Source organism: Leptidea sinapis, chromosome 23 (assembly GCF_905404315.1).
Source record: "Leptidea sinapis chromosome 23, ilLepSina1.1, whole genome shotgun sequence".
Classification (NCBI taxonomy): domain Eukaryota; kingdom Metazoa; phylum Arthropoda; class Insecta; order Lepidoptera; family Pieridae; genus Leptidea; species Leptidea sinapis.
Genome location: NC_066287.1, coordinates 11,758,661 through 11,785,985, shown reverse-complemented (window position 1 = coordinate 11,785,985; position 27,325 = coordinate 11,758,661). Strand labels below are relative to the sequence as shown.

At 34.1% G+C, this 27,325-nt stretch overlaps 2 protein-coding genes across 2 annotated transcripts; both read left to right on the top strand.

Annotated features, from left to right (window-relative positions):
• Positions 1–2,272: 2,272 nt before the first annotated feature.
• On the top strand, positions 2,273–7,665 carry LOC126971304 (cholinesterase-like). The gene is made up of 3 exons (XM_050817526.1): positions 2,273–2,354; positions 6,811–7,401; positions 7,655–7,665. Exons 1-3 carry the CDS (start codon positions 2,273–2,275, stop codon positions 7,663–7,665), a joined length of 684 nt encoding a protein of 227 aa, XP_050673483.1.
• Positions 7,666–15,621: 7,956 nt separating this feature from the next.
• On the top strand, positions 15,622–24,836 carry LOC126971303 (para-nitrobenzyl esterase-like). The gene is made up of 4 exons (XM_050817525.1): positions 15,622–15,629; positions 16,669–16,729; positions 23,391–24,050; positions 24,828–24,836. The coding sequence occupies exons 1-4, from the start codon at positions 15,622–15,624 to the stop codon at positions 24,834–24,836; spliced, it is 738 nt and encodes a 245-aa protein (XP_050673482.1).
• Positions 24,837–27,325: the final 2,489 nt, after the last annotated feature.

Below are 27,325 nucleotides of genomic sequence, written 5' to 3'. Positions count from 1 at the left end.
ACTTTTGTGTTAGTAAAAAAATGATACCGTATCATGAGTGTTGAGCACTTATTTGTAAAAACACTTATGAGAATAAGTCTCACTATGGTGAGCATGTGCGAACTCTAATTTTGATGTTTACAGCTGTTGTACTATACAATGAATTTTGTTTACATACTGGTGCGGGTGCGCTGCAATGCGTAGTGCAGAACAGCGTGTGATGTCACGTGATGCCCTACGCAGTATTTGCATGATACAGCGAGGCTCTAGCGATGGAACACCACTGGCGAATGTCCCTTGGCTATGATTATTTATAGCTATTGCCCGTGTGTCGGTGACATAGTTGATGAGATCTTTACATTTACTAGACAGGGATGGGATATTTGCTCAGGTTCGACCGAGCAAGAAGATAACGGAACATGACACGATGACTACGTAGTATTTACAGTTTTATTGCATTTTATGAAATAAGTTTTAATAATTTTTTTTATTATTTTCATGTTTGATGAATCCAACGGTGTGTCACTGGCTCGGAGTGCTACAAAGTGGAAACTGTATTTGCTGCTTATTCTGGCGTGATGCGTAGCATCTACGGAAGAGGCGTGGAGCATTGTGTGGAGCTACGTGTGCTGGCTGTTCTGGTGCTGCAGGATGGCACCTGTACATGCTTATTTACGTGGGGTGCTAATAGATGCGCATACTTTGGTATAATCTGCTGGTTTATCACAGCAACGTATACGGTTTGAATTTTTAATTTTGTAACGATTAAGGAGCATAGTGAGGAATGTCGTATGACTACAGGCGGGGTAGTTGTTCTATCAAATCAATCGCAGGGATTTAACAGGCATGCGTGGCTTGCTTACACTTTTCAAAATAGTAAAATCTGCATGATAATGCTGACCGAAATAAATCGTTTATCAGTTTATAGGAGTCTATTGCAGTAGCTACCTATAACTTTAGAATCATATACCATCTTACCCATCTATCCTTACAAACTATAGCATTTATAATTCCTATTAGTGAGAACATCATAAAAATACTTACTTCCAATTAAACTTAACTTATAACTGGAGAACGCCTCCACAAATTTTCATGATTTTTTATTTGTTGGATATGTCTCCGTCCCGAATAGCAAAATAATAAAAACATTTAATTATAGACGAAATGATAATACTGTCTAATAATGATAATCTCTAGATCTTCTGAACCGATTTTAAATTTTCTGTATTTTTATTATCACCTAATAGGAATTATTCATAATATTAAGATTGTATAATCTTAAGAATGTAACATGAATATTGTATAATATTCTTTTGGTTTATATAGAATCCACTGTGATTGTATTATATAGAATCATTTGCGGGCTTGCTTGGTGAGCATTAATTTTAAAATTTTGAGATATCATGCGTAGGTATGCTATAACATAGTTCATCATGCTCACTGAATGGCATGCTTGTGAAGGGAACGATGGCTGGTCCATGCGTCAACTCGTGAACGGGTGCTGCTTGGTGCTAGATCGACCTGTTATAGTTAATGAATCATTGTATTTGTTGGATACAATTACTAATTGTGACAGTAATCACGACCATCATGTTCACGAAGCAATCCTCCAATATACGATTATTTATATTTATACTTTTAAATATTTATTACTTTTCATGAAATAATTTATATTATTTTAATATGACTCTTATATTGATGCAGCACCTTACAACCTTTTGTTATGTAACAGTAATATTACAGCTATTGTAAAATACTCTATTTGATCGAAAAGAGTGGCTGTTGAGTTTCTTATTACGAGCTCAACTTATTACGAACATATGGTAAATTCAGTAAATTAAAAGAAATTTATAGTGACGATTCAGAACCGCTAAGTTTAAGCCTATCTGAAATAGGTTTATTTGATTTTGACTGTTACCAATATCAATATTAACTCTAAAGATGAAAATACTTTTTCGTGATAGTCTGATTGAAAAAGTAAGTCTGAGATAAAACGACCGAACACTAAAAATACTTTATTTGGCAAAACTACGTTTGCCGGGTCATCTAGTATAATTATAATATTTATATTGACCTCGAGGACATTGGCCGAGAGGACCTCGGTATGTAGACATTGTACATTTTGTTGGTGTACTGACGTGGTGTTGACGTGGATCTAGTGATCAATTGAATATATGTTTTCCGAATAATGTGGTTTATATTATATTTTTTGCTTTTTGTACCATTGTCGCCATGTGTACGAGGGGCAAGTGAGCTAACAGTAAAGCTCAAACAAGGATATGTTCGAGGGTATATGGATCCCGATGAAGGATTTTACGCATTCTATGGAATCCCATATGCAACTGCACCGACCGGGGACAATAAGTTTAAGGTGAATATTAATATTATTTAATAGGCTCTTGTGTTTGAAGCGGAATTTTTATTTAAATGAAGATCATATTATAGGCTATACAAGTTACAACTAATACCTACCTATCTACTAAACTTCTAAATAAAATAAATTATCTAAGTAAGTTTTTTCAGTAGTTTTAGCATATTTAAATATACCAAAAAGATTATATCATACCTAGTCGATTTTATCTTAATATATATATTGTTTTGTGCGTCTTCAGGTGGATTCGAGAATGGTTTAGATTCACAATTGAACTACCTCCTAAACGGCTGGACCAGTTTTGATGAATTTTTTGTGTGTCCCAGTGAATTTGAGATTGGTGTGTGTCTTCAAGTGGATTCGAGAATGGTTTAGACTCTAAAGTGTATCTAAATTCACAATTGAACTACCTCCTAAACGGCTGGACCGATTTTGATGATTTTTTGTGTGTTCCAGTGAATTTTAGATTGGTTTAGATTCTCAATTCCATCCATATATATATATATATATCTCCTGCTCATGTGGATGTTAGTGAACTCCTCCTAACGGCTGGACCGATTTTTCAAATTTAAGACACACACACAGTACACACGTACAGGACAACGTCTGTCGGGTCCACTAGTTTAATATAATTTTTTATTGTTATTTGAATTTAAATATAAAAGTTATATTACGTAGTTATTTATTCTTTCAAGATCTTTTAAATTGACAATTTTGAACTTTTATTTTTTAAAGAGGAGAATAGGACAGTGATGCATATAAAGGGTCACTTGATGGTATGTGTTCACTGTGGCCCATACTTGTAGTACCATATGTCAGCTTGATGTGTTAACAAGCGCTACCAACGTCATAAACTGCCATAAGATATCCAAATAAAAAATTACATTTATTAAACTAACTCGTTACTGTTTTAGTAATGTTATTTTATGTAATTATCTGAATAAAAGGCATAAAAGGTATAAAAAGTCATTTATTTTCTCAAAATTGATTCCTTTTGAATTCTTTTTGATGTCATTTCTCATACTACTAAATACTACTACCACTTCGGAAACAAATGGCGCTCTGAGAGAGAAGAAGCGGCGCAAGAAACTCTCCCAGCATTCCTTTTTTATTGCGCTCTTTTCAATAAAAATATACAATATTGTACAGTCATTTCTATCGCTATAAAATAATCACAATCTAGTCCCAGGCTGTCTGATCATTTAGATATTCAGCAGTGGAAAATAAAACATTTAAATTTATTTATAGATAATGCCTGAACAGTGGCTGGGACTTTATTGTAGAAGTGTATACATTTACCCTTAAAGCTATTATGTATCTTATGAAGCTTACTAGAATTAGTTACAAGCAATCCCTTATTTCTAGTGTTATAATAATGAAAATCACTATTAAGAGCAAAAAGGTGACGATTTTTGTGAACATATATTAAATTTTCATAAATGTACTGACAATGATTAGAAATAACTAATAGTATATAATATTCAGATCTTTAGTTAACTTGATTCGTGTAAGTTAGTTGGCACCACATCAGTGCCAACTAACAGTTGGTAGTATCATCACAGTGGACGGTCGTGCCCTATACATGCTAAGTTCGAGTATGCATTACATATTGTGAATTGTAAGGGGACTAAAAAAATACTTTTAAATGAACACGCTGTGCATTAGGTCCTATACCTATATATTAATCGCTTTTCTAGAGGAAACTTCGACTTCAAATATGAACACCAAGGAAGGTTAAAAAATTATACATATAACTGACATATAGATACTGGCTGATAGATAGATAATGGCGATCTAAAGCGAAGCTCACACATTGAAAAATGATGGCGATTCTTTGGTGATGACGTCGTGGTGTAATTCACTACAGCTTTTTCATGGCGCCTTTGATGCTGTGGAGCAGTTTTGTGTAAACATTACTGTGTTTCAGTCTGAAGGGTGCCGAAGCTAGTGAAATTACCGGGCAAATGATCCGTGTCCATCTAGAGGGCAAAGCCAAATTGGCTTTAAAGAAACTGGGCGTCATTAATAGAGCACAGCAATACTTCAAGCCGGCCCACATTCTAGTGCCCTGCAAACAAAGCGCAGGTCTGGCCACACATGGAGTATTGCTGTCATGTCTGGTCTGGCGCACCCCAGTATCAGCACGATCCATTTGACCGCGTGCAACGCAGATCAGCTCGAATTGTCGGGGACCCAGTGCTCTGTGAACGGCTAGATCACTTGGCGTTGCGTAAAGACGTCGCTTCATTGTGTGTCTTCTACCGCATTTATCACGGGGACTGTTCCGAAGAGCTGTTTAACCTGATTCCTGCCGCCAAATTCCACCTTCGCACGACACTCCACAAGTTAGGATATCATCCCCACCATCTGGATGTGTGGCGGTCCTCCACAGTGCGGTGTTTCCGGGACGATACGACATGGGTACCTTCAAAAAAGCGCGTACACCTTCCTTAAAGGCCGGCAACGCTCTTGTGATTCCTCTGGTGTTGCAAGAGAATGTGGGCGGCGGTGATCACTTAACACCGCTCGTTTGTCCTCTTATTCCAAAAAAATTCCTGAGTGGTTTTGCATTGTAATGGACCTATTGTATGGAATTATCATCAGCTGAACGTTCTGCTCATCTCGTCCCTTATTGTCATATAAAAACTTCCTCAGATCCAATGAACCAATAGCTCCAAATGTGTATTGTATTGGACATCAAACAATGGTGAAACTCGCAATAAGACAGACCCGACTCTTTACTAGTCTTAACGCATTCTCTCATGGCTTGAAAAACCGTTTTAGATCAATTGGAAACCGAGAGATCTGGCCACAACGTACTACTATTTTAACGCGTTTTGAACAATTTTTTACATGGAAAATATTTTCTTCTGAATAAGCAATATAAAACGCTATCTCAGATTACTAACCCAAAGGCGTAAATGACCAGTCCGTCGAATTATTTTGATTAAAAAATATGTTTGAATTTTGCAGTAGAGAGCGGCAATTTGATACTTTAAAATTATTATACTGATTCCGAGGAAGTTGTAATTTTTCTATAAAAATATTAATTCATGGTAGGACCAACGAGACGAATCATTTAGATAATAAGTGATCACCATACTCCCTTGCAACACCAGAGGAATGACACGAGGGTTGTCGGTATTTAATAGACCCTTACATTCTATATCTATGATTAAACAATCAATAATCGTGTACCTACAAAGAGAATTGTGTCGTGTATTATAATATGTGTGTCTCGCTAAAACTCGCGAACGTTTACCTAATTTTGGTCTGAATTATTTGTTGAAGCCCAGAGAAGGTTTAAAAGGTGAATAAAAATTAAAATGCTCGGAATCAAATAAAAACACTGATTTTGATTTTCCTTTGATGTGTCGTTCAGAAATTAAATAATATTTTAAAATGATTAACTAATTAGAATTTTTATATCTTTTTAACTTTCTTAGAAGGTAAAAAATAAACTTCATTTTAGTAACTATGGTTGGCAGATTAACTACAGCTGTTAACTATCTATCAGATTATTTTTTATTGATTGATAGATCTTAAGTTTTGTCACAAATTAATTTTCTGAACGCAAACAGTATTATTTAACATTTGACAACAAACTAGTAGATTAATAAATCTTAAGTTTTGTTAAAAAATAAAATTTCTGAACCTAACCGCACCACAAAACAAAACAAAAAATAACGTTTATCAGAAAGCTTTAAATTGATTAAGTTTAGGTCTTTTATTTATCGATTGAGGCAGTAAGAAGTCTGCCGGGTCAGCTAGTCTTTAATAAATAACTTTTAACATGTAATTATGTACGTTAATCAACCTATTTTGTTATGTAGATAAATAAAGTGATATACATACGTTGGTAGAACATTGAAATTCATTGGTGTGATAGAAAACTATATTTTTAATCGCGCCCAAATCCATTACGCCGCATTATCGCGCCAATTGTTCGTGTGTATAAAAATGTAACCAACAATGGAGTTATTCCGACATGGGGCATCTCTTTGTACCTTTACTAGATACGTATAATTACGCAACAAAACTAATGATTACTATGATGTTTGATATTTGTATTACATTTCGTGTTCAACTTCAATCATTGAGCTGCTTTTGGCAATATAGCAGTCGTGCATCATTATTTTTACGTGAGTGACTACTTTTAACAGCTAGCTTTAACAAGGCAACAAAAAAGGCATACAAGGAACCAAAGAGTACCTATTATTTTTACTTTTTTAATTACTTGTTTAATAATTCTGGGTTGAAGCTCTTTTGTGTTTATGGTGAGTATTAAATGAAACCAGTAATCAAACGAAACTAATGCTAAATGAATGAAAAGCTGCTTTATGTGTTTTTAATTTATGTTTTTTTAAATTTTTAATAATACGTGTGTGTAGAAAAAAAATAATAGGTATATGATATTTCTATAAGTTATTTGTGTGGAATTTTATACTAATATTTGCTTTATCTTCCCAGCCCTGTATGGTTGGATACTCTTGAAGCTGTTGATGATACTATTATCTGTTCACAACAACATTTTTTTAATTTAATTCCAAAAAACATGAGAATGAAAGAATACTGCCTCATAGCGAATTTATTTGTGCCAGATACAAAGGAGAATAATCTACCAGTAGTAGTGAACATCCATGGTGGCGGCTTTCAAATCTGCTATGGAAATTTAAATACTTATAAAAATTTGATCAGAAGTAAAAGAATAATTATTGTAACATTTAATTACCGACTTGGACCATTTGGATTCTTATGTCTAGGAACAAAAGACGCTCCAGGTTATGCTGGAATGAAAGATCAGGTGGCTTTGCTACGCTGGGTTAATCAGAATATTGCTGAATTTGACGGCAATCCTGAAGATGTTACTATTGACGGATATAGCGCTGGATCCTCGTCGGTCGATTTGTTAATGCTATCGGAAAGTGCAAGAGGACTGTTTCATAAGGCTATACCAGAGAGTGGCGCTGGCATTGCATCATTTAGTGTACAAACAGACCCTAAAGCGAACGCTATAGAATATGCAAAACTACTAAATTATACAGGTTCTGGTAGTGTTGCTGATTTAGAAAAATATTACAAAAGCCTATCTTACGAATTGCTTGTATCAGGTGACGTTACGGCCAGAGAAAATTCAGTGATTTTGATGTCACCTTGTATTAAAAGTAAACAAAACAAAGAATCCTTTTTATCTGAAAGTCCTGATAATATCTTGAAAAGAGGTCTATATCCGAAAGGAGAAAGAACGGATTTTCGTCAATGGAAGGACTTTTACGTTTAGATTCGTTTGTTAAATGGGAACAGGAAATGAATGATAATTTTGAAGCATTTCTTTCACTTGATTTAAAATTTAAAAGCAAAGATCAAAAGAAAAAAGTAACTGGGAAAATTAGATTGTTTTATTTTGGAGAAACTGAGATAAACAATGATCAAATTTTGAATTTTATTAATTATTTTACTGATATCATGATTTCTTATCCTATATTAAGAGCAGTGAAATTACACGTAGAGGCCGGACACAATCAAATATATTTGTATGAATTCCCTTTCGCTCACGATCAACTTGACATTATTCCGCACACAAATATTCGCCGGGCTGGTCATTGCAGTCAAACAAATACTGTATCGGATGGATCTGCTACTTTTAATTACACCAACTCAAAGCTTATAGAGATGAGGAATTTGACGAGGAGTATCTGGTTGAACTTTATAACTACTGGGTGAGTGAAATTAAAGAGTACCTTATTAAACAGGCTCTACGTAACTTTATGTCGAAGAATGGCAGCCTAACGGATGAGTATAGTGAGGTAGTGTTGTCTGGATATCTGCGGGTCATTAAAAGTGACGAAAAAGACTGTCGTTGTCAGTTCGAATCAAATGTACACCGAACTCATTCCTTAACGAGTCATATAAAAATTCATTTTAATTTCACTATTATCTTGATCCTCAATAAAGTGAACTGGCATGTTATGCCTAAACTGCGTGTTCTATTACCTAACAATAGCACCACACTTGCTCTACCTTCGTTGTATCTTACTGATATCACAAGTCAAAGTCACTCACCATGATAATATGTCACATGGGTAAAGTTGTACCCTAGCACATCGATTATTGATAATCTAGCAGACATTATGTCTTTACATAAGTCTAATCTTTGATAATTTATACGTGACATGATCCATGACAGCAGCTGAGTCTTACAGTCGCGATTTGATAGGCACTTTGTTGTAGTTTGCGTGTGTTGCTGAATATAGGGAATAACATTTCACCGCAATTTTACGACGTCTATCTAAGAGTATAAATTACCTAAGAGTGCAATATATATTAATAACACAGAGTAGGAATAGATACTTTCGTATAAATTAATATATAACATTAATTAACGAATAGGGAGACCAAAGGCTATCCTTTTACACGCCGTCTCATTCTTTCTAGCAAAAGAAACCCAAAATCGCGTGGCCCTTAAAGATAAATTTTTTTAGATACTCTGCGACCCTGAAATAGAGCGGGAAGAAATAAATAAATTGAATATTAAGAGAATAAAAACGTTTATATAAGGTTCCCTTATATTTATATTTTCTTATTATTATATGATTATAATTCCTTTTGAATTTCTATAAATACAGCCACGTCAAGCACTATGAATTAATTCAATACTTCAACTTCTGAGTCATCGAAACATTACATAATTTGAAATAATTGCACGCCCTGACCTCGGCAAACTACTTCCGTAAGCAAAATTTGTAGATTCCTATCAATTGTATATTAGTCACACAACACGCTAACACTGCCATTAAACCAATTTCAACATCAAGCAAAGCAATCGCGTCAACTTTAACTTAAATATTAACATTACTTCTTAAAATAAGGATTGGTTTTCACTGCGCTCTAACTAGATACAGTACTACCTAAGAAGTGTAGTTTTATTATTACGGCCACTTTTATGGTATAATATTGTAGCGTGTTTTGGCTATTTGTAAAGACGCTTGTGTGTAACTTATTTTCGTGTTATTTTACATACTTACTGATGATATGTGATCCCATTGTCTTTCTTATTTCTTGTAATATTATTTTTACAAAGTGAAATGAGGAAACAGAGTGGTTTTCAAGCACTCTAAAGTTCAACTCTCTCAAGTTTTCTCCCACGTACCTACAACTAAACTGTCGAATGAACTTTCTCGTGCGGTGTTTCCCAAAAAAAGCGCATACAGACTTCCTAAAAGACGCTCCTGTGATTCCTCTGGTGTTGCAACAGTATGTAGGCGGCTGTGATCACTTAACATCAGTCCCGAACGCTCATTTGTCCTCCTCTTCCATAAAAAAAACACGCTGCATCTTATGGGGTTATTCCAATCGGCTTAGTAGTTTTTATAGTGTAACCGAATGGAAAAACTGCTATCCTACTACTACTGATAACTGCACACTTTTTGCTGATGACATCTTTATTGTAATTAAATGTAACAATGCATTGACATATGATATAGAAATTAATAAAACAATAAAGGACACAATTGAATGGCTTACTGAAAATAAGCTGACTGTAAATATAAAAAAAAACAATGAATATGCAGTATTATAAGAAGAATGGGAAAGGAAAAGATGTTAATGTTAATTATCATAATGAGAATTTTAAAGAAGCACAACTTGTCAATTATCTTCGTATTACTTTAGACAACAACTTGTCCTTCAAGTCATATGTTGACAAAATTAGCAAAAATATTAACCAACATGTATTTGTCCTTAGACGCGTATCAAAAACAAAAGGTGAAAAAACAGCGCTAATGCATTCGTGGTTTCAGCTTTAAGATATGGATTGGTCATATGAGGCAACTCGGTGAGCATAGGGCATTTATTTATTGGACAGAAGAAGTGTATAAGGGCGTTTTGTGGAGCCGGCCGCCTAGATTCTTGTCGACCGCTATTTAAAAGATTGAAAATTCTATCGTTGCCATGCCTATACTATATTCATGAGATAAGCCTAATTGTTCAAAAACATATGTGTGATTTCTGTACACAAAAAAACGCCAGAAGGTTTTAAACACAAGGTATCCAAATAAACTCATAATTCCCTTCAGTAGAAATGCATCTTTTAGTAGAAATTGTTACAGTGTGTCTGTGAAAATATACTCGTATAATAAATTGCCCAATGAATTGAAAGATTTACCTTTTAAAGTTTTTAAAAGAAGACTGCATCGGTCGTAAATAAATAAGTGCTTCTATAGTTTAAATGAATTTTTCAATACAAAATGAATTAGTCTGAATGATAATAATATATTTAAATGAATATACTTTAATGACATTGAATTTGTTAACATTATACATAGGTATACTATATGAATTTTTAAGTTATTTACGTCTCATATTATAATATCTTTAAATTTTAATTTTCATAAATATTAATGATAGCATTGTGAAATCCAACATGTTTCGGTATAACAGTAGTGTTTAGACAATTTTGTAACATATTTTGCATGTCAATTGACGAAACATATTGGATTATAATATCATGTTAACATCTTGCATCACAATGTTTCCTGCAAATAAAATTTCATTTTATTTCATTTCTATTTATTAATATAAATCTAGATGTCGCTTAAATATTTCTTTCATCTTAACTTTCTCTTTCATTAAAAAATAACCATATTTTTATGGAACATTACAATGAGCCCTCAGCTCACCATAAACTAAATCAATCACCACCCTTGCTCCGTTTTAAAACGATTTCTGGCCCATACAAGTATTTTTAATGTACCCATATCATATAATTGGTACCTCAAACTCTACAGAATGAACTTCGATTAAACTAATTGCAGAAAAGGAACTAAAAACCATCTACAAGATTCATGATATACTTATATATATAACCTTTTGCAGGAAACCAATTTCTGAAGATTCAGAGCTGCCTCCTTGGCCACCAGTAGGGAAGAACTGGTCTCCGCACATGTCGTTAGATCTACCGTTGAGCCTCAGGGGTTCGTTACTGAAGGAACGTACCCATTTCTGGGATGAGATTTACAAGGAACATTATCAGCAGCCAATACCACCATCAACCGCACCGTAATGTGTTATATACTGTACTTTAACTGCTTAATCTAGCATTTTAATAGCTGGTCCAGGCCAATAGAAAATATAAACTGTCAAATATTGTTTTCTTTAAATAAATCTCAAAGCGAATCACAATGAATTCTAAATTCTGTCTTATGCCTATCAATATTATAAACTAATGAAGTGTCGTCTACGAAAAGAACAATTTCACATTCTTTGGAGGCTACAAAAGGCTAATTAATGCATATTAATGTAGACGAGGAATAAGAAAGGTCCTAGGATTGAACCGTGAGGCACGCCCATCTGCATTACAGCTCCCGATGAATGTTCATTATTTATGACTAATTTCTGGGTTCTATTAGCTAAGTAATAATATCAATTGATTTGCTTTTTATTCCACGAAAGTCTGCTCAGCGCGGAACGATCTTTGTACAATTTGCTTTATTTATTTGTATTATTTTACGTGTTGGATGACTCGATTCATCATCTGATTTGAATGCTATGCAGTTTCCTGAGTCTGAGGCAAATAACATCTACACCCACTAGTGGAAATCTCACAGTAAAACACTTTGTAATTAATATTTTGTTTGAAAACATTTTAAACTTTTCACTTTATAATTTAAAAAAAGGTCATTTCAAAATTATTATATTTTTAAAAGTTTATTTTCAACTTCAATAAGAGAGGAAATTCCATGAGAAAACCATAAAAATCTTGAGTTTGCTTTAACTACTATAGAGTATGTCTTTAGCCTTTAACTATGTAAGCGACTAATGGACGAATAACTCAATATAACGCCAACCTATTTAATTACTCTTTTTTTATTGGAAAGGAAGTACCTACTTCAAGAGTGATGAGAGTTTGGTTAGGTTCTCGCTATGGGATCCATGACAAAGGAACAGAATTCTTGAATTCTTAGGAGCAACTTAACGATACTCGGCCGAATATTTTATATGCTATACGGATATTTGAGTCACCTACCGTAACGTTGTTATGGTCAAGTAATTGTCGTAGTCGAATATGATGATCAATGGGGGGTCTCCTTAACGACTTACAGTAAGGGTGCGATCTGTGGCAGAATTTCAAACTGTCTGTAATCAAATCGCAATGTGCTTACGTTCACGCTGCATTACAAAATTTTGTAAGTCTCAACATATTCAGACTAATTAGTTAGTGTACTTCAGATTCACTAAAAAAAAATTAAAAAACTAACAAATATACAACTGACTTCAAAAACACTCTTCCAAAACAATTATTATAAATATGCAGAAAAAAGTATAAACATAATTGGATTTTTATTCAATCTAATTAATTAACCTAATAATAGTAACGATTATTGTTATTTTTGGAGTCGGTGTCAGCCAACTGTAGCTACATACATATGTGAGATGTGCTTGTGTCGCACGCGCGTCATGACGAGGAGAGATGCGACAGTGGGGCCGCAGCGGGAGGACACCAATTTCAAAAATAATAATAAACGTAAGTAGAATGAGATTAATTAATTAGATTGTATAAAAATCCGCAATATTTTTTATACTTTTTGCGTATAAGTGCATATTATATCTATTGTTTTGTAATAGTTTTTTTGAAGTCGATTTATTTTTTGTTATGTTTACCTAAGTCATATTCCTTAGCTTGTGCTTACTCCGAGAAATCTATTGATGTCTGGCATTTTATTGTTTCAAGTCTCGAGAATGAGCCCGCTATTAACTTGTGCAAAAAATCTTTGTTGGGGTCACCACTACTTGTGGTTTCTCCCTTACCTGTCTATTATAAATTCTGAGTCAGCATTGAGAGTAACTGGATAAGTCACGTCAGGTAAATTTATTGTACAGTCCCAAATCCCAAGAAGTCCAGTTACATGTACGATTATATCCACCAAGAGAAATAAATTTAGATATAGACCAGGTTCTTGTAGCCAGCACTTGTTAACTTCATCCTCAGTACGGATGTCAAACATCTCATAAACAATTAGTCATTCTGTTCTTCTCAAACATTTCTTATAAATATCTTTTCTTTAACATGCATTTTTATGAAAAAAAATCCTTTTTCTATCAAAAGTCTGCGCAAATAAGGAATTAACAGAGAGCCTAATGTTTTTACTTCAAATTAATTAATATTAATTCTTAAATAAAAAATATCGTACCTATCCACTTATAAGACGAACAGCAATATTTCAAGAAAAAGTTTGGAGTTGATACGATGTCATGATGTCAGTTGTATTGAGTTGCTGTATAAAAATCTGTTAGTTCACCTTTACTCCACGACGGTTTTCTTTTTGCAATGGCACTATGTTGAGAAATTGAGGCATGGCGGTCTACCGAGGGTAGTCAAGATATAACGCAATCTTCATTTGCACAATTGTGTAACGGCAACATTTTTACTTGTTTAGTGGCAATTTTGAATTGCTCATCATTGTTATAAGTATTTGATGTCCTAGCTGGTATAGAATATACACAGATGGACAATATCACACAAGTCTTTCAATTACTTTATAACATACAGCCCAATAACAGACAACAACAAAGTTCCCGATGGGAACCGTTAGGGTAAGGGACTTAATAAAACATTTATTTCATCATATTCAGAGATGGTATAAAACAAATAAATTCAAATTCAAATTCAAAAACACTTTATTCATGTAGGTCACAAAAATGACACTTATGTATGTCAAAAAAATATATATAAATATTGTTTCTTATTGAATTTACCGCTACTTCGTAAAGGGTTGAGCTAATGAGAAGAAGTAGCAAGAAACTCATTGCCACTCTTTTAAGTCAAGATTTACATTTTAGTTATTTTACAAATCATTTCAATTACAATATATGCAAAGTGACGCAACAAAAATACTCCAAAGTCAAAAACTGAAAGGCTTACATGAGTAAGTCAAAAAAAGAAAAAAAAGTAAATTAATACTTATAAACACAAGAGTTATTGAGTATAGTAGATGCATCAATTCACACATACCGTAAATAAATAGAGGCATTATGTGAGCATTTCATAAAATAAAATATATAATAACTTTAATTTTAAAGGAAATAATAATAATAAAAAAACACATCAAACAGACCTCCCGGTAACAAGATCATCCAGCCCCCACGAGTAGCACCCGTTCACGAGCATGACGCATGGACCAGCCATCGCCTCCCTCGACCATATTTTAGGGAAGGGAACGACCCGCCCCACGTCGCCGCCACAAGCAGAGGCATTTAAGCGAGCATGACGATACCTGCCACAAGAAATGGACCGAATAACAAAACAATTCAAGTTCATCTACATATTATGCAATACTTACTAAATGCCTCTACTTACAATTTTGTTTCAAATTACATAACTCATGATAATGATTATTAAAATTGATTAAAAAACAGAAACAATATTAATATTTAAATTATATAACTATAATGTCATTTATCAAACTAATACAGACATGTAACAGTCCAGCAGCTCAGTCCCAAGGGTTCTTTAGATCCAGATATTCAGATATTTTATAGTACCCTTTTGTATACAACTTTTTCTTTAGAACTGATTTATATTCATTTAAAGGTAAGTTCTGAATGTGAATAGGGACCTTATTATAAAAACGTATACACAGACCTCTGAATGAAGTTGTGACTTTTTCGAGTCAATAATAAGTCTTATTACTAAAACGTGATAATAATTATATTTCTACTTATTAACAGGAATAAGGTGAAAGACTAAATGAATCATGAAGTTGAAATAAAAACTTTATTATTTAGTCTGGGTACTAACTTCAATAGACACAGAAAAAGGGCTTAATGAACTACAAAATGGTACGTTATGTATTTCTATTATTATATTTCTATCGGTACTTAGGTGTCAGTATCCGACTGCGACGCAATTTTTTTTCCTGCAATGATTTTCTTAGCAATGACATCCTAAACATCTAAGGGCATAATCGCTAATTTTTATTTTCTCTTCTTCTAATAAAGCCATTACTATGTCATCCATACTAAGCGATTCTTGTTTGTACCGCGAGGTGGCGACTGCAGTTAGCGATCACCTCGAAGTGAACGGCTAATTTGAATAAAAATTTAAAGATTAATTAAATTGATTGAACGAATATTCAAGGTGCCTTTGCTTTCAAAAATATACGTTAGTCGGCTTGAATGTTCTTTTAATTAAGTTCTTTTTTTAGTTTAGTTTGAATAAGTAATTTTAATTTTAATATTAGGCACTGCACAGAAGGCGGATAAGCACAGATGCAATGGAAAGGTAAGATGTATCATCCAGAGAGGATATCTGAATCTTTATCAAAAAGAGCAGGGCCGACTTCGCCATCTAGAGATGGAGGTCTTGACAATAGCATAGTAAATATTACTAACAGAGATATGGATCTGGTCTGAAATTAATTTGATTATCTTATATTCGTTCAAACAAAATAAAATTCTTATAATTGTATTTATAATACATCCTATGATAACATAAACAAAAAATGTACCAAGAATACTGAAAGCGTTGCCGCATTGGATAGACTGATCTGTTGAACGAAACAGCTGACAGCGCTAGGGTTTCCAGTAGCCTTATTAAGGCGCGCAGATAGTATTTAATACATTTTCCGCACCTCTGGGCCCCACGGGCCAAGTCTCTCAGTCCAAGGATGTAAAACTCACTCAGACCGACATATCTGCGATGTTTGCTGTCTTCGGCAGTCGAAGCATCAGTCCCAGCACCAACTGACGCAACTTGGACATGCGAAGAAGCCAGAGTGTCGACGCAAGTAACGACCCACACCAGCACCCTTCCCTGTGCCTAAGCCACCAGGGTCATTCATGAAATAAATGTTTTATTATTGCAGAAGCCCACAGCAAATGTGGAGGAGGTTGGAGTCTCTTGCTCTACTCGTATTTTGTCCCGAGTCAGCACAGATTTGTCCCCTCCATACTGCGCGGGATAGCCCGGTCATGCACCATTAGGTACATGTTCTTATTGTGGACGAGTGATGGCATGCACCGTCCATTCTGCCCGCTGACATCTGTACAGTGCCTTATGCAAATATTGGCCTAATGTGCATTATATAATTATATTTGTATTGATAGAGCACCTCGCTATGTACACATTATACAATTAATGGTGTACTGGCGTGGTCTTGACGTGGATCTAGTGACCAATTGAATAGTTCTTTTTCGAATAATGGGACTTATAATATTTTTTTTGTTTTTTGTACCACTGTCGCAATGTGTGAGAAGCGCTAGTGAGCTAACAGTAAAGCTCAAACAAGGATATGTTCGAGGGTATATGGATCCCGATGAAGGTTTTACGCATTCTATGGAATCCCATATGCAACTGCACCGACCGGAGACAATAAGTTTAAGGTGAATATTAATATTGTTTAATAGTCTCTTGTGTTTGAAGCGGAATTTTAAATTTAAATCATATTATATCATATACATGATACAACTAATACTTACCTATCTACTAAAACATTTTTCGACGAACCTCACACACGGCTCACGGGTGACTCCCATGGCTTGAAGAGTTCAGTAACAGAACGGTGACTCCCGTAGCTGGTATGGAAATACTCGATTTTTCATGCAGCGTTCAACGTGTTAATTATTGCCTCTGAACATGTTCTTGATAATGTTTTGTATGTACATAGGCAAATAAGTGATTATCTAGAAACTGTCGTAATCATAATGAACAAACATAAACTTATTATGCCTACCACTCGGCTAAGTCGAGTTAGTAAGGCGATGTATGAAATTGTATGCGTTTACAACATGATCCGAGAAAAATTTAAAACAAATGTATTACGAAGTTTAATAGAATTGTTAATAAACATTTGTGTGGTAAAGGTTACTATAACATAAGTGATTTTCTTAATGATACCACAGACTGGGAATGGAGCGAACACCATCAAGCTATTTATTTCTAAATGTTTTTTATACGATATTACATAAATTGCAACGAAATTTGAAAAAAAAGCCCGCTGAGTATTTTGCGCCCGTTCTTCTCAAGTCTGTGGCAGCTTACTACGATTTTTTCCGCGATTTGGGTAGGTTACTTTTTACATGAAAAAAGTTTTTCTGAAAAAGCAATACAAAATGTCGTCTCATAGTTATACCGCAAAGACGTAAATGACCTGTCTATTGAATTATTTTGATTAAATAGTATATACTACACCTTAATATATGTATATGTTTGAATTTTGCAGTACAAAGTGGCAATTTGATACTTTAATTCTAATACTGCTTCCGAGGAAATTGTAAATCTATATATATAAAAATCAATTGCTGTTCATTAGTCTCGCTAAAACTCGAGAACGGCTGGACCGATTTGGCTAATTTTGGTCTTGAATTATTTGTGGAAGTCCAGAGAAGGTTTAAAAGGTGAATAAATAGTAAAATGCTGCTTGATTAAATAAAAACAACAAATTTGATTTTCCTTTGATGTGTCCATACATAATTTCTATGAGAGAATTTATTGACGCACGATTTGACAGTTCTGCTGTGAAACAATTTCATTGGGACAGCAGGGTGCATATTTTACGAAGTAATTTTTGATGTTATGATATATTATTGACAAATTCATATAAAAACATTATTTTATTTATTATGTACAGAACAACGTCTGTCGGGTCAGCTAGTTTTCTATAAAATATTATTTCATAGTAGGTTCAACGAGACCAATCATTTAAAAATTAAGTAATCACCGCCGCCGTTCGTCCCTTGCAACACCAGAGCAATTACACGCGGGTTGTCGGTATTTAATAGTCCCTTAGAACATTATTTATCTATCATTTTATTTACACGATTGTACAAACCAATTAATAATCGTGTACCTACCAAGACATACGCCTCCATCATTAATATTTAATAGGTATATGATATGTATGTAAAAAGCAGGAGGGCCGCTGCTGTACCGCTGTAAAAATCAGCTTCGTATTTATCGTAAAATTAAAAAAATATTGTGTAATTTAACTCAGTGAAAAGAACAAAAAGTGGAAAATACTCATACATCTATTAACATGTGGGCAAACCTTTTTATTAAGGAACTCAATGTTAAATTACGAATAAATGTTGAAAAATTTTAATAACAAAAAGCAATCGAAGTGCTATTAAAAGACACGCCGAAGAAGCGAAATAACAGTGATTTATCAAAATTAATAATTGAACAAATAAAGTGCCGAACAATTAAAGATTTGTGAACTCTTCTAACAAACTAAATAAAAATATAACCTATTTTGCTAAATAACATGAAAGATACCAATAGCACACGGAACAGAAACATAGACATTAACGCCATCTAGTATAAAGTGTTTGTACCGTAACAACAAGCAAGCCTCCTTTAGAAGGCTGTGCGAATACTTATTTGATCGTCTCGATCGATTAGCCGTCAACTTTGCTACAGAGTACGTACTACAGAGATCTGCCAAGAGAGGGCGTAATTAGAACCATAATATTATACTGCCGAGCGGTCAATCTGGTATTTACAAATTTGGAAAAAGTTATGAATGCACTAAAAATATCCAAAAAAATACGATCCTAAAAAACGGAGGAAGAGTTACCGAACAAGTAAACCAAAATATAAACTGCATTTTAGAAGAAAAATTCAAAATATTATATGATAATAGAAAAATTTGAAAATCAAGAAAAAAGCCTATACTTCATAGAAAAACAAATAAGAAAGAACAATGTTGTCTTTTTTGGGTTACAAGAAACAGAAACATCATTTTCAAATCTAGAAAAAATAATGATCAACTTTATTAAAGAACGCTTTTCTTTAGACCTGGATCATAGGGATATCCCAAGAAATAAAGAGAATAGGAAAAAAAAGGGGCAGACCTAGACCGATAATAGTCACATATTGGTATAAAAATCAACTTATTGAAAAATACAGAGTTCTATAAAAAGGAAGATTATCCACAAAATGTACGTAAAAGAAGAAAAGAGTTAAGGTAGGAATTAAGAAAGAGAAAAGAAATTCGGGAATAATAAAATATTGACACGAGAGTGGGTCAGGGATTGGAAATAATACTCCGCTTATAGGAACGAGTCTTTATTTGGGGTTCACTTTTTCTGAACTTGCACTTCGCCGGTCTGCCGCTGTTCCTCTTGTGGGCGGCGGTACCTTCAACGCGTCACACCGCGCCGAACACTAAGTCTCTTCTATCTTCTTCTTCTTCTTCACCTGGATCACTTTCCACTTTTCACTAGTTCTTCTTCCTTTACACTTTCGAGTCAGAACTAGAACTGCTGTAGGCCACGCTTAGTACGGCTTATATACCCCCGGATCTGTTCTATTTTCAAAATGATTCTCCCATTCCATCTTTAAATTTAAATTGTACTAGAAATTTCTTTTAACTATTATTATTATCCTGCTTACACATTTCTTCATCCATTCTCTTTACTCTGCTCGATTTGATCTTGAACTTACTAGAAATTTCCATTAACTTAACATAACCCAAAAAAAATCCATACACTACTAGTGTAGTGTATGGATTTAACCCGGGTCTACAGAGTATTGCTGACGGGGCTGTTGAAATTAACAATGTCTTGAAGTTTGATAACTCTCGTCATTTACGTCGCTGCACGATATGAAGTTTGACAACTCTCGTCATATACGTCGAAGCGTTGCTACGCAACAATATGATAAACTAAAACGAGACAAAAAGATCCGAATTGCCAAAAATAAAAGAATGCTCTCAACGTCTCCTGAAACCAACCTCGCCGGGCGTGACGAAATTAGAACGCAGACCAGCAAGAAGAATAAGAATTAAAATACGGATACCTAGATAAACGATCGTCTAGTCTGTCAGATGAAATCGTAAAAACTAAAAACAGAGATCCTGAACTTCCCTGCTACCAAACCACCAATAGCGCACCCGGAATAAGGGACAATAATAAAGAAAAGTATTAGCATCTACATCACCCCTCTCACACGGATAACATAAAGAAAACAGTTTAAAATTATTCACATCTTCCAAGCCGGCTGGTCACCGAGGAAAATTAGGACCAAAATTCTCCAAAGGATCAAACAAAAACAAAAAAAAATAAATTAGCAACAAAAATACCTAGTAGCACCACAGCTTAGACTGTTTCTTATGTATATTATTCTTCAATATGATGTACATTTTGTATGAATGATGTAAATTGGTGGAGCAGAGTCTGGCATGGGCAAACTATTTTTTGAACATAATATAATATTATAAAAAAGAACAAACTGGATTTCACGCTAACAAATCCACTTCTTCGGCTGCTTATTACTTAAAAGAAGAAATAACTTCATGTATTAACAAGAAAGTACCTTTTATAAATATACCGATATGATTGAGACTTTACAGCGTAAATTTCTAAAATCGACTCATTATAGATGTTACCGATCTAAATTATCATACCCCGATCTGCTACAAAAATATAATTTACAGACCCTAAAGACCAGAAGGAAACTTCTTGGGGCTAAAACATTATATGGATTATGTAACAACAAATATGACTGCAGTGATTTAGTACACAATCTAAACTTCCAGGTCCCAAGAGTTGTATGTCAGCGCAGTGTACGTAAGCGTCCCCTTTTTGCAGTTAGCCCAATTCGAACCAACTCCGGCAAACGCGCGCCTCTGCGACGCCTATTTAGCACATACAATGAAATCTTTTCAGATATTGACATATTAGGTATATCGGAACGACAATTCAAATCAGCAATTAATAGCACATTGAAACAGCATCAACTTAATTAATGTTATTTAATTAAATTTAAACTTAAATCTCATTGTTATGAAATTAAATATTCTCATTGGAGACTTATATGTAACATCATAATAATATTGTAAGCTACATCTGTTTGTAATAACTACTTTTCTTTCTTGTTACCTAACACTTAAATAGTAACCCGTGGACACTGTCGTTGGTTATGCACTCAATACTATTTATGTTATTTCTTCCTCTAATGTAATCATCTAGTGTGTAATTGTTTTGTGTCCCAAATAAAAAAAAATAAAAAAATATCAACCATTTTTGATATGTCAAAAGCATTCGATTTTATTGATCATCATATCTTAATATATAAATGTGAAAAATATGGTATAAGAGGCCCTGCTCTAAAATAGATTGAAAGTTATTTGGCCGATAGACAACAAATTGTAGAAATAAATAAAATAAATGAGAAACTGGAGATGACTACATACAAGTCACCTTATTTAATTAGTAAATTTGGAGTTCCTCAAGGAAGTCTTATGGGACCCTTACTATTTTTAATTTATTTGATTGATTTACCCGATGTGGTTGACTATAACTGTGTACTATTTGCAAATAACATATCCATAATTATTCCTGACGAGCATAAAGCGATAAATTATAATATGACTATTAATAAAAATTTAGAAACTATATTTAACTATATATATTTGACATGGTTCAATGAGAATAATTTATTCGCTAATATGACAAAAACTAAATATATACAACTTTCTAAATATAAAACAATACATAAAGCTCTAAATATGTCACACAGTGACCAAACGATTAAAGAAACAAACACAATAAAATTTTTAGGCCTTTTATTAGATAGCTATTGTAACTGGAAAGCTCAATGTGATACATTGGCAGGCAAAATAAATAAGTTCGTTTTCGCTTTAAGAAGGCTCAGACAAACTGTATCCTTTAATGCTGCACGTACTGCATACCACGGAGCTTTATGCAATGTCATTCCTCTAGAATCATGTAGACCATTATTCAAAAAGCACCGTCTGTTAACGCCTGCCGGTCTATATATATAAGAAATTTGTATATTCATTAAAAAATATGGTGAACTTTTTAAACCAGCAAAGGACTATTCCATATTAGGATTAAGAGATCCAACTCGCCTTCTGATCGCCAACTGTAGAATAGCGCTTGATCAAAATAACGCAATTTTTTTGTGTATTAGGGTCTTTAACCACCTTCCAAAGAATATTAGAGAGATGAATAAAACAATAATACATAAAATTATGGCTAATACACACAAAAATAATAGTATTTAAATGTTATTTTTTGAGAGGTACCTACAAACGAATGTTTATTTTATATTATATTATTGAATTAAAGCAATGTAATGTGTATTAATGACGTATAAATATAAAAATTCCAATATTGACAATCAAATATTTGTATGCCGATATATTGGCAAATTGTGCTGTACACCTATCAATTGTTAACGACTATGTTACCACGATTCATACAAATAAATCATTTCATTTCAATTAATTTACTTTTGACACTTAACAGCGACATAGCACAGATAATATTTAGTTTTTCAAGCTTTGCACATAATTCATTCACATTAACATCGCAAAAAAATTAAAATATTTTAAACTTGATATTCGAAGATACGCGGTTGTCAATTATTCAAGTTTATGCCCCTACGGAAAAAGATAACAAACACGATATTGACAGTGTGTACGAGTACACTTAACAAAGTGATTGATATATTATATAAAGACTTCATACTAATGGTAGACTGGAATGCGAAAATTGGTAAACCAAAAAAGAAGAATATATAATAGTCACGAAACCGAACGGATTTGGTGGGAGAGACATGTGGCGCGATTTTTTTTATGAAATTAAGAGACAAGCGTCTACGTGACATGAGATGGACGAAAATGGTGACCACATGGGCGGGTCCACACAGGGAAAAAGAAAGAGATGTAGATTTATAGCTAGTTGGGAAGACGACATCAATAAAACAGCTGACCCCAACTGGATTCCAGAAGCCCAATCTAAAGAGTACTGGATGTCTTTGGAGGAGGCCTTCACCTACAAAGGAGTTCTTACGGAATGAAGAATAATAGTATTATAGTATAGGATTAAGGAAACACAAGTAAATTTAGGAACCATACTTATTTACTAATAAAACTAATAATTGTATGTTACTAACATAATGATTAGTTTTATTAACTAACTTAATGTGATCTAACTACTTGTTTTAGACTTTTTTTTATTTTATTTAATATGTTTTTTGTGTGGAATTATTATAATAATATTTGCCTTATCTTTCCAGGCTCCCCTTCCTGGTCCTGTATGGTTGGATACTCTTGAAGCTGTTGACGATACTATTATTTGCCCACAAAAAGATTTTTTCAATTCAATTCCAAAAACAATGAGAATAAAAGAAGATTGTCTCATAGCAAATGTATTTGTGCCAGATACAAAACAGAAGAATCTGTCTGTAGTGGTGCACATCCACGGCGGCGGCTTTCATACAGCCTATGGCAATTCAGTTTTTTATAAACATTTGATCAGAAGCAAAAGAATAATTTTTGTTAATTTCAACTACCGACTTGGACCACACGGATTCTTATGTCTAGGAACAAAAGACGCTCCCGGAAATGCTGGAATGAAAGATCAGGTGGCTTTGCTACGCTGGGTTAATCAAAATATTGCTGAATTTGACGGCAATCCTGAAGATGTTACTATTGACGGATATAGCGCTGGTTCCTCGTCGGTCGATTTGTTAATGCTATCGGAAAGTGCAAGAGGACTGTTTCATAAGGCTATACCAGAGAGTGGCGCTGGCATTGCAGCATTTAGTGTACAAACAGACCCTATAAAGAACGCCAAAGAATATGCAAAACTTCTAAATTATACAGGTTCTGGTAGTGTTGCTGATTTAGAAAAATATTACAAAAGCATATCTTATGAATTGCTTGTATCAGGTGACGTAACGGCCAGAGAAGATTCAGTGTTTTTGATGTCACCTTGTATTGAAAGTAAAGGAAAAAAAGAATCCTTTTTATCTGAAAGTACTGATAATATTTTGAAAAGTGGTCTATATCCGAAAGTACCTACGTTACACGGATTTGCATCAATGGAAGGTCTTTTACGCTTAGAGTCGTTTGACAAATGGAAACAGGAAATGAATGATAATTTTGAAGCATTTCTTTCTTCTGATTTAAAATTTAAAAGCGAAGATCAAAAGAAAAACGTAACTAGGAAAATTAGAGAGTTTTATTTTGGAAAAACTGAGATAAACAATGATCAAATTTTGAACTTTATAAATTATTTTAGTGATGTTATGTTTACTTACCCTACATTAAGAACAGTAAAATATCACTTAGAGGGGGGACATAATCAAATATATTTGTATGAATTTTCATTCGTTCATGATGATTTAATCATCATTCCGCACACAAATATTCGCGGAGCTGGTCATTGCAGTCAAACAAACACTGTATCGGACGGATTTATTGGTAGAAATTATACAAACCCAAGGCTTGAAGAAATGAGAACTTTGACAAGGAGTATCTGGTTGAACTTTATAACTACCGGGTAAGTTTAATAATAGAATAACTTTTTCAGTTAACCTAAGAGATAGTCATAGCAGAGAAACAAACACTATATCTGATAGAGTCCCCACTATGAATCACACAAACTTGTAAATTCAAGAGATGAGAAATTTTGACAAGGAGTATAATATGTTCAAACTTTATAACTACAGGTTGAGTGAAATTAAAGAGAACCTTATTAAACAAGTTTTAGTTAACTCTATGTCGATAATGGCAGCCTTACGGATGAGTGATTCTGTTGTCTGGCTAACGGAGGGTCATTAATAGTGATGAAATAGGCTGTCATTGTTACTTCGATTCAAATGTACACCAAACTCATTCCTTAACGAATCATATAAAATTCATTTTAATTTCACTATTATTTTGATCCTCAATAAAGTGAACTGTTGCGCCTAAGCTGTGTGTCCTATTACCTACGGGTCTTAGGTACTGATATCACAAGTCAAAGTCACTCATCATGATAATATGTCATATGGGTAAAGTTGTACCCTAGCACAACGATGATTGATGATCTAGTAGACAGTGTGTCATTACATAAGTCTAATGTTAGATAATTTATACGTCTAGATAGAGCCCATGACAGCAGCTGAGTCTTACACTCGCGATTTGATAGGCACTTTGTTGTAGTTTGCGCGTATTGCTGAAAATAGGGGTTAACAGTTCGCCGAAATTTTACGACGTCTATCTAAAAGTATAAATTATTAAATTAATACATAATATTAAATAACAAATGGGGAGACCAAAGGCTCTCTCTTTGCTCGTCATCACCCCATTCTTTCTAGCAAAAGAACCACTAAATCGCGTTGTCTTAAAAGATCCATTTTTTCTAGATATTAATATCATTGCGACCTTGAAATACAGCAATAAATAAATTGAATAAAAAGAAAATGAAAACGTGTATTCAATTTATGATATATGTGTAGCTCATTTATTCACAACAAAACAATACATACATATTTACAATACTTAACATGAAGAAAAACTACAACAACTAGGAAGTGTATCAAGAATACTGGCAGCAGTTCCACGTTTTATAGCTTATTGGCCGAAATAGCACCTAGCGCTTGGGTTTCCAGTAGCTCCATTGAGATGCCTCATATTATATTATTTTCTACATCAAACGGTACAAAGATATAAGACTCAGTGAGACCGACACATTTGTGACGTTTGCTGTCTTCTGCTGTCGAAGCAGCAGCCCTAGCACCAACTGAAATAGCCTGGACAAAAGAAGAAGCCAGAGTGTCACTGCGTCCCTCACCCACACCAGCACCTTCTCCCGGGTCCAAGCCCTAGTCTATGCCATCAGGACGCTTGCCATCGCGAGAGGCTTATCATTTGGCTCTAAAATTGCTAGTGTATTAATAACGGCTAATGCCCTATGATATGAGATGTCTTCATTGATGCTACATGTATATTAAATTATGATATATGTTTATATCGTTTTTACAGGAAACCAATTCCTGAAGATTCAGACCTGCCTCCTTGGCCACCAGTAAGGAAGAACTGGTCACCACATATGTTATTAGATCTACCGTTGAGCCTCAGGGGTTCTTTATTGAAGGAACGTACTCTGTTCTGGGATCAGATTTACGACGAACATTATAAGCAGCCACTACCACTACCAGCCTCATCACGTAGAAGATTCTAGCTGACACCATTACAATTGACCTTACAATACCGTATTAGGGCTATTACACACCAAGTTCTTTTCGGCGGCCGAGGACGCGCGTTTCACAAAGCTGAAACGCACTGAAAACAAAATCCTATTATTATGACCCAACTATTTACAATGTAGTCGACGCTTTTATTGTGACACAGACCCGCCGCGGCATGTATAAAATGTGTTCGTATTTTTGCATACACATCGAGATTGTTACCAACCGTATTAGGATGGTATTAGTTGAAACTCAGGGGAACATACATATTTTAAGCATCCATTTACAAGCGAATGGAAATTGTTGACTCGTCGTTGTCATTGAATGGCCAGTTTTATTCTGCAAGAAGAATCGTTTGAGAGCATATACAGCGCATTTCTCGTGTGTTTACAGGGATACAATCACAAATAATCTGCCTTTTTCAAGTAAAGCAGTGCCATACAACGAGCAATTATAATCCATGCCCTTACTGCCAAGTTAGTGTCTAAGGCCTAAAATGTAATTTTACACCTAATAGTCTTCAAGAAAAAATGTCTTTTGAGTTTCAGTCCATGAGATGTTCTTATGATTATTTTAATACGAATACATTATTGAGTACACTTGTTGACGCTGGAATCGATAATTGAAAACATATTTTTATTTACTCACAACAAGAAGTCGCCACTTGTCGTTATTCGACGATAATTTATTAAATACTTAGTAAGGATTTTATTCCAAGGGCATTTCTTTATGGACTAGGTAATCTTTCACACCTTACTCCTTGAATTTTATTTGTGTTTTAAGAGATATTAAAACAGTATCTGACTACACAAGACGGCATATTTTAAACAAAACCCAGCACTCAAATGTGTGGATGTAATACGTACAACGTACATATTTTTTACAATTGATTGTTGTCAACGTTTGTTTTATTAATTAAATTCTATTAAAAAATAAAGAACCCTGCTGAGATTGGTCGCGCCAGTTCTTCACAGGTCTGAAGCCTATATCTTCGT

Coding starts and splice junctions, on each gene's coding strand:
- LOC126971304 (XM_050817526.1), top strand. CDS start 2,273: ATGGATCCCGATGAAGGATTTTACGCATTCTATGGAATCCCATATGCA. Junction 2,355..6,810: donor GGACAATAAGTTTAAGGTGA/ATATTAATATTA, acceptor AATATTTGCTTT/ATCTTCCCAGCCCTGTATGG.
- LOC126971303 (XM_050817525.1), top strand. Junction 16,730..23,390: donor CCGGAGACAATAAGTTTAAG/GTGAATATTAAT, acceptor TTATCTTTCCAG/GCTCCCCTTCCTGGTCCTGT.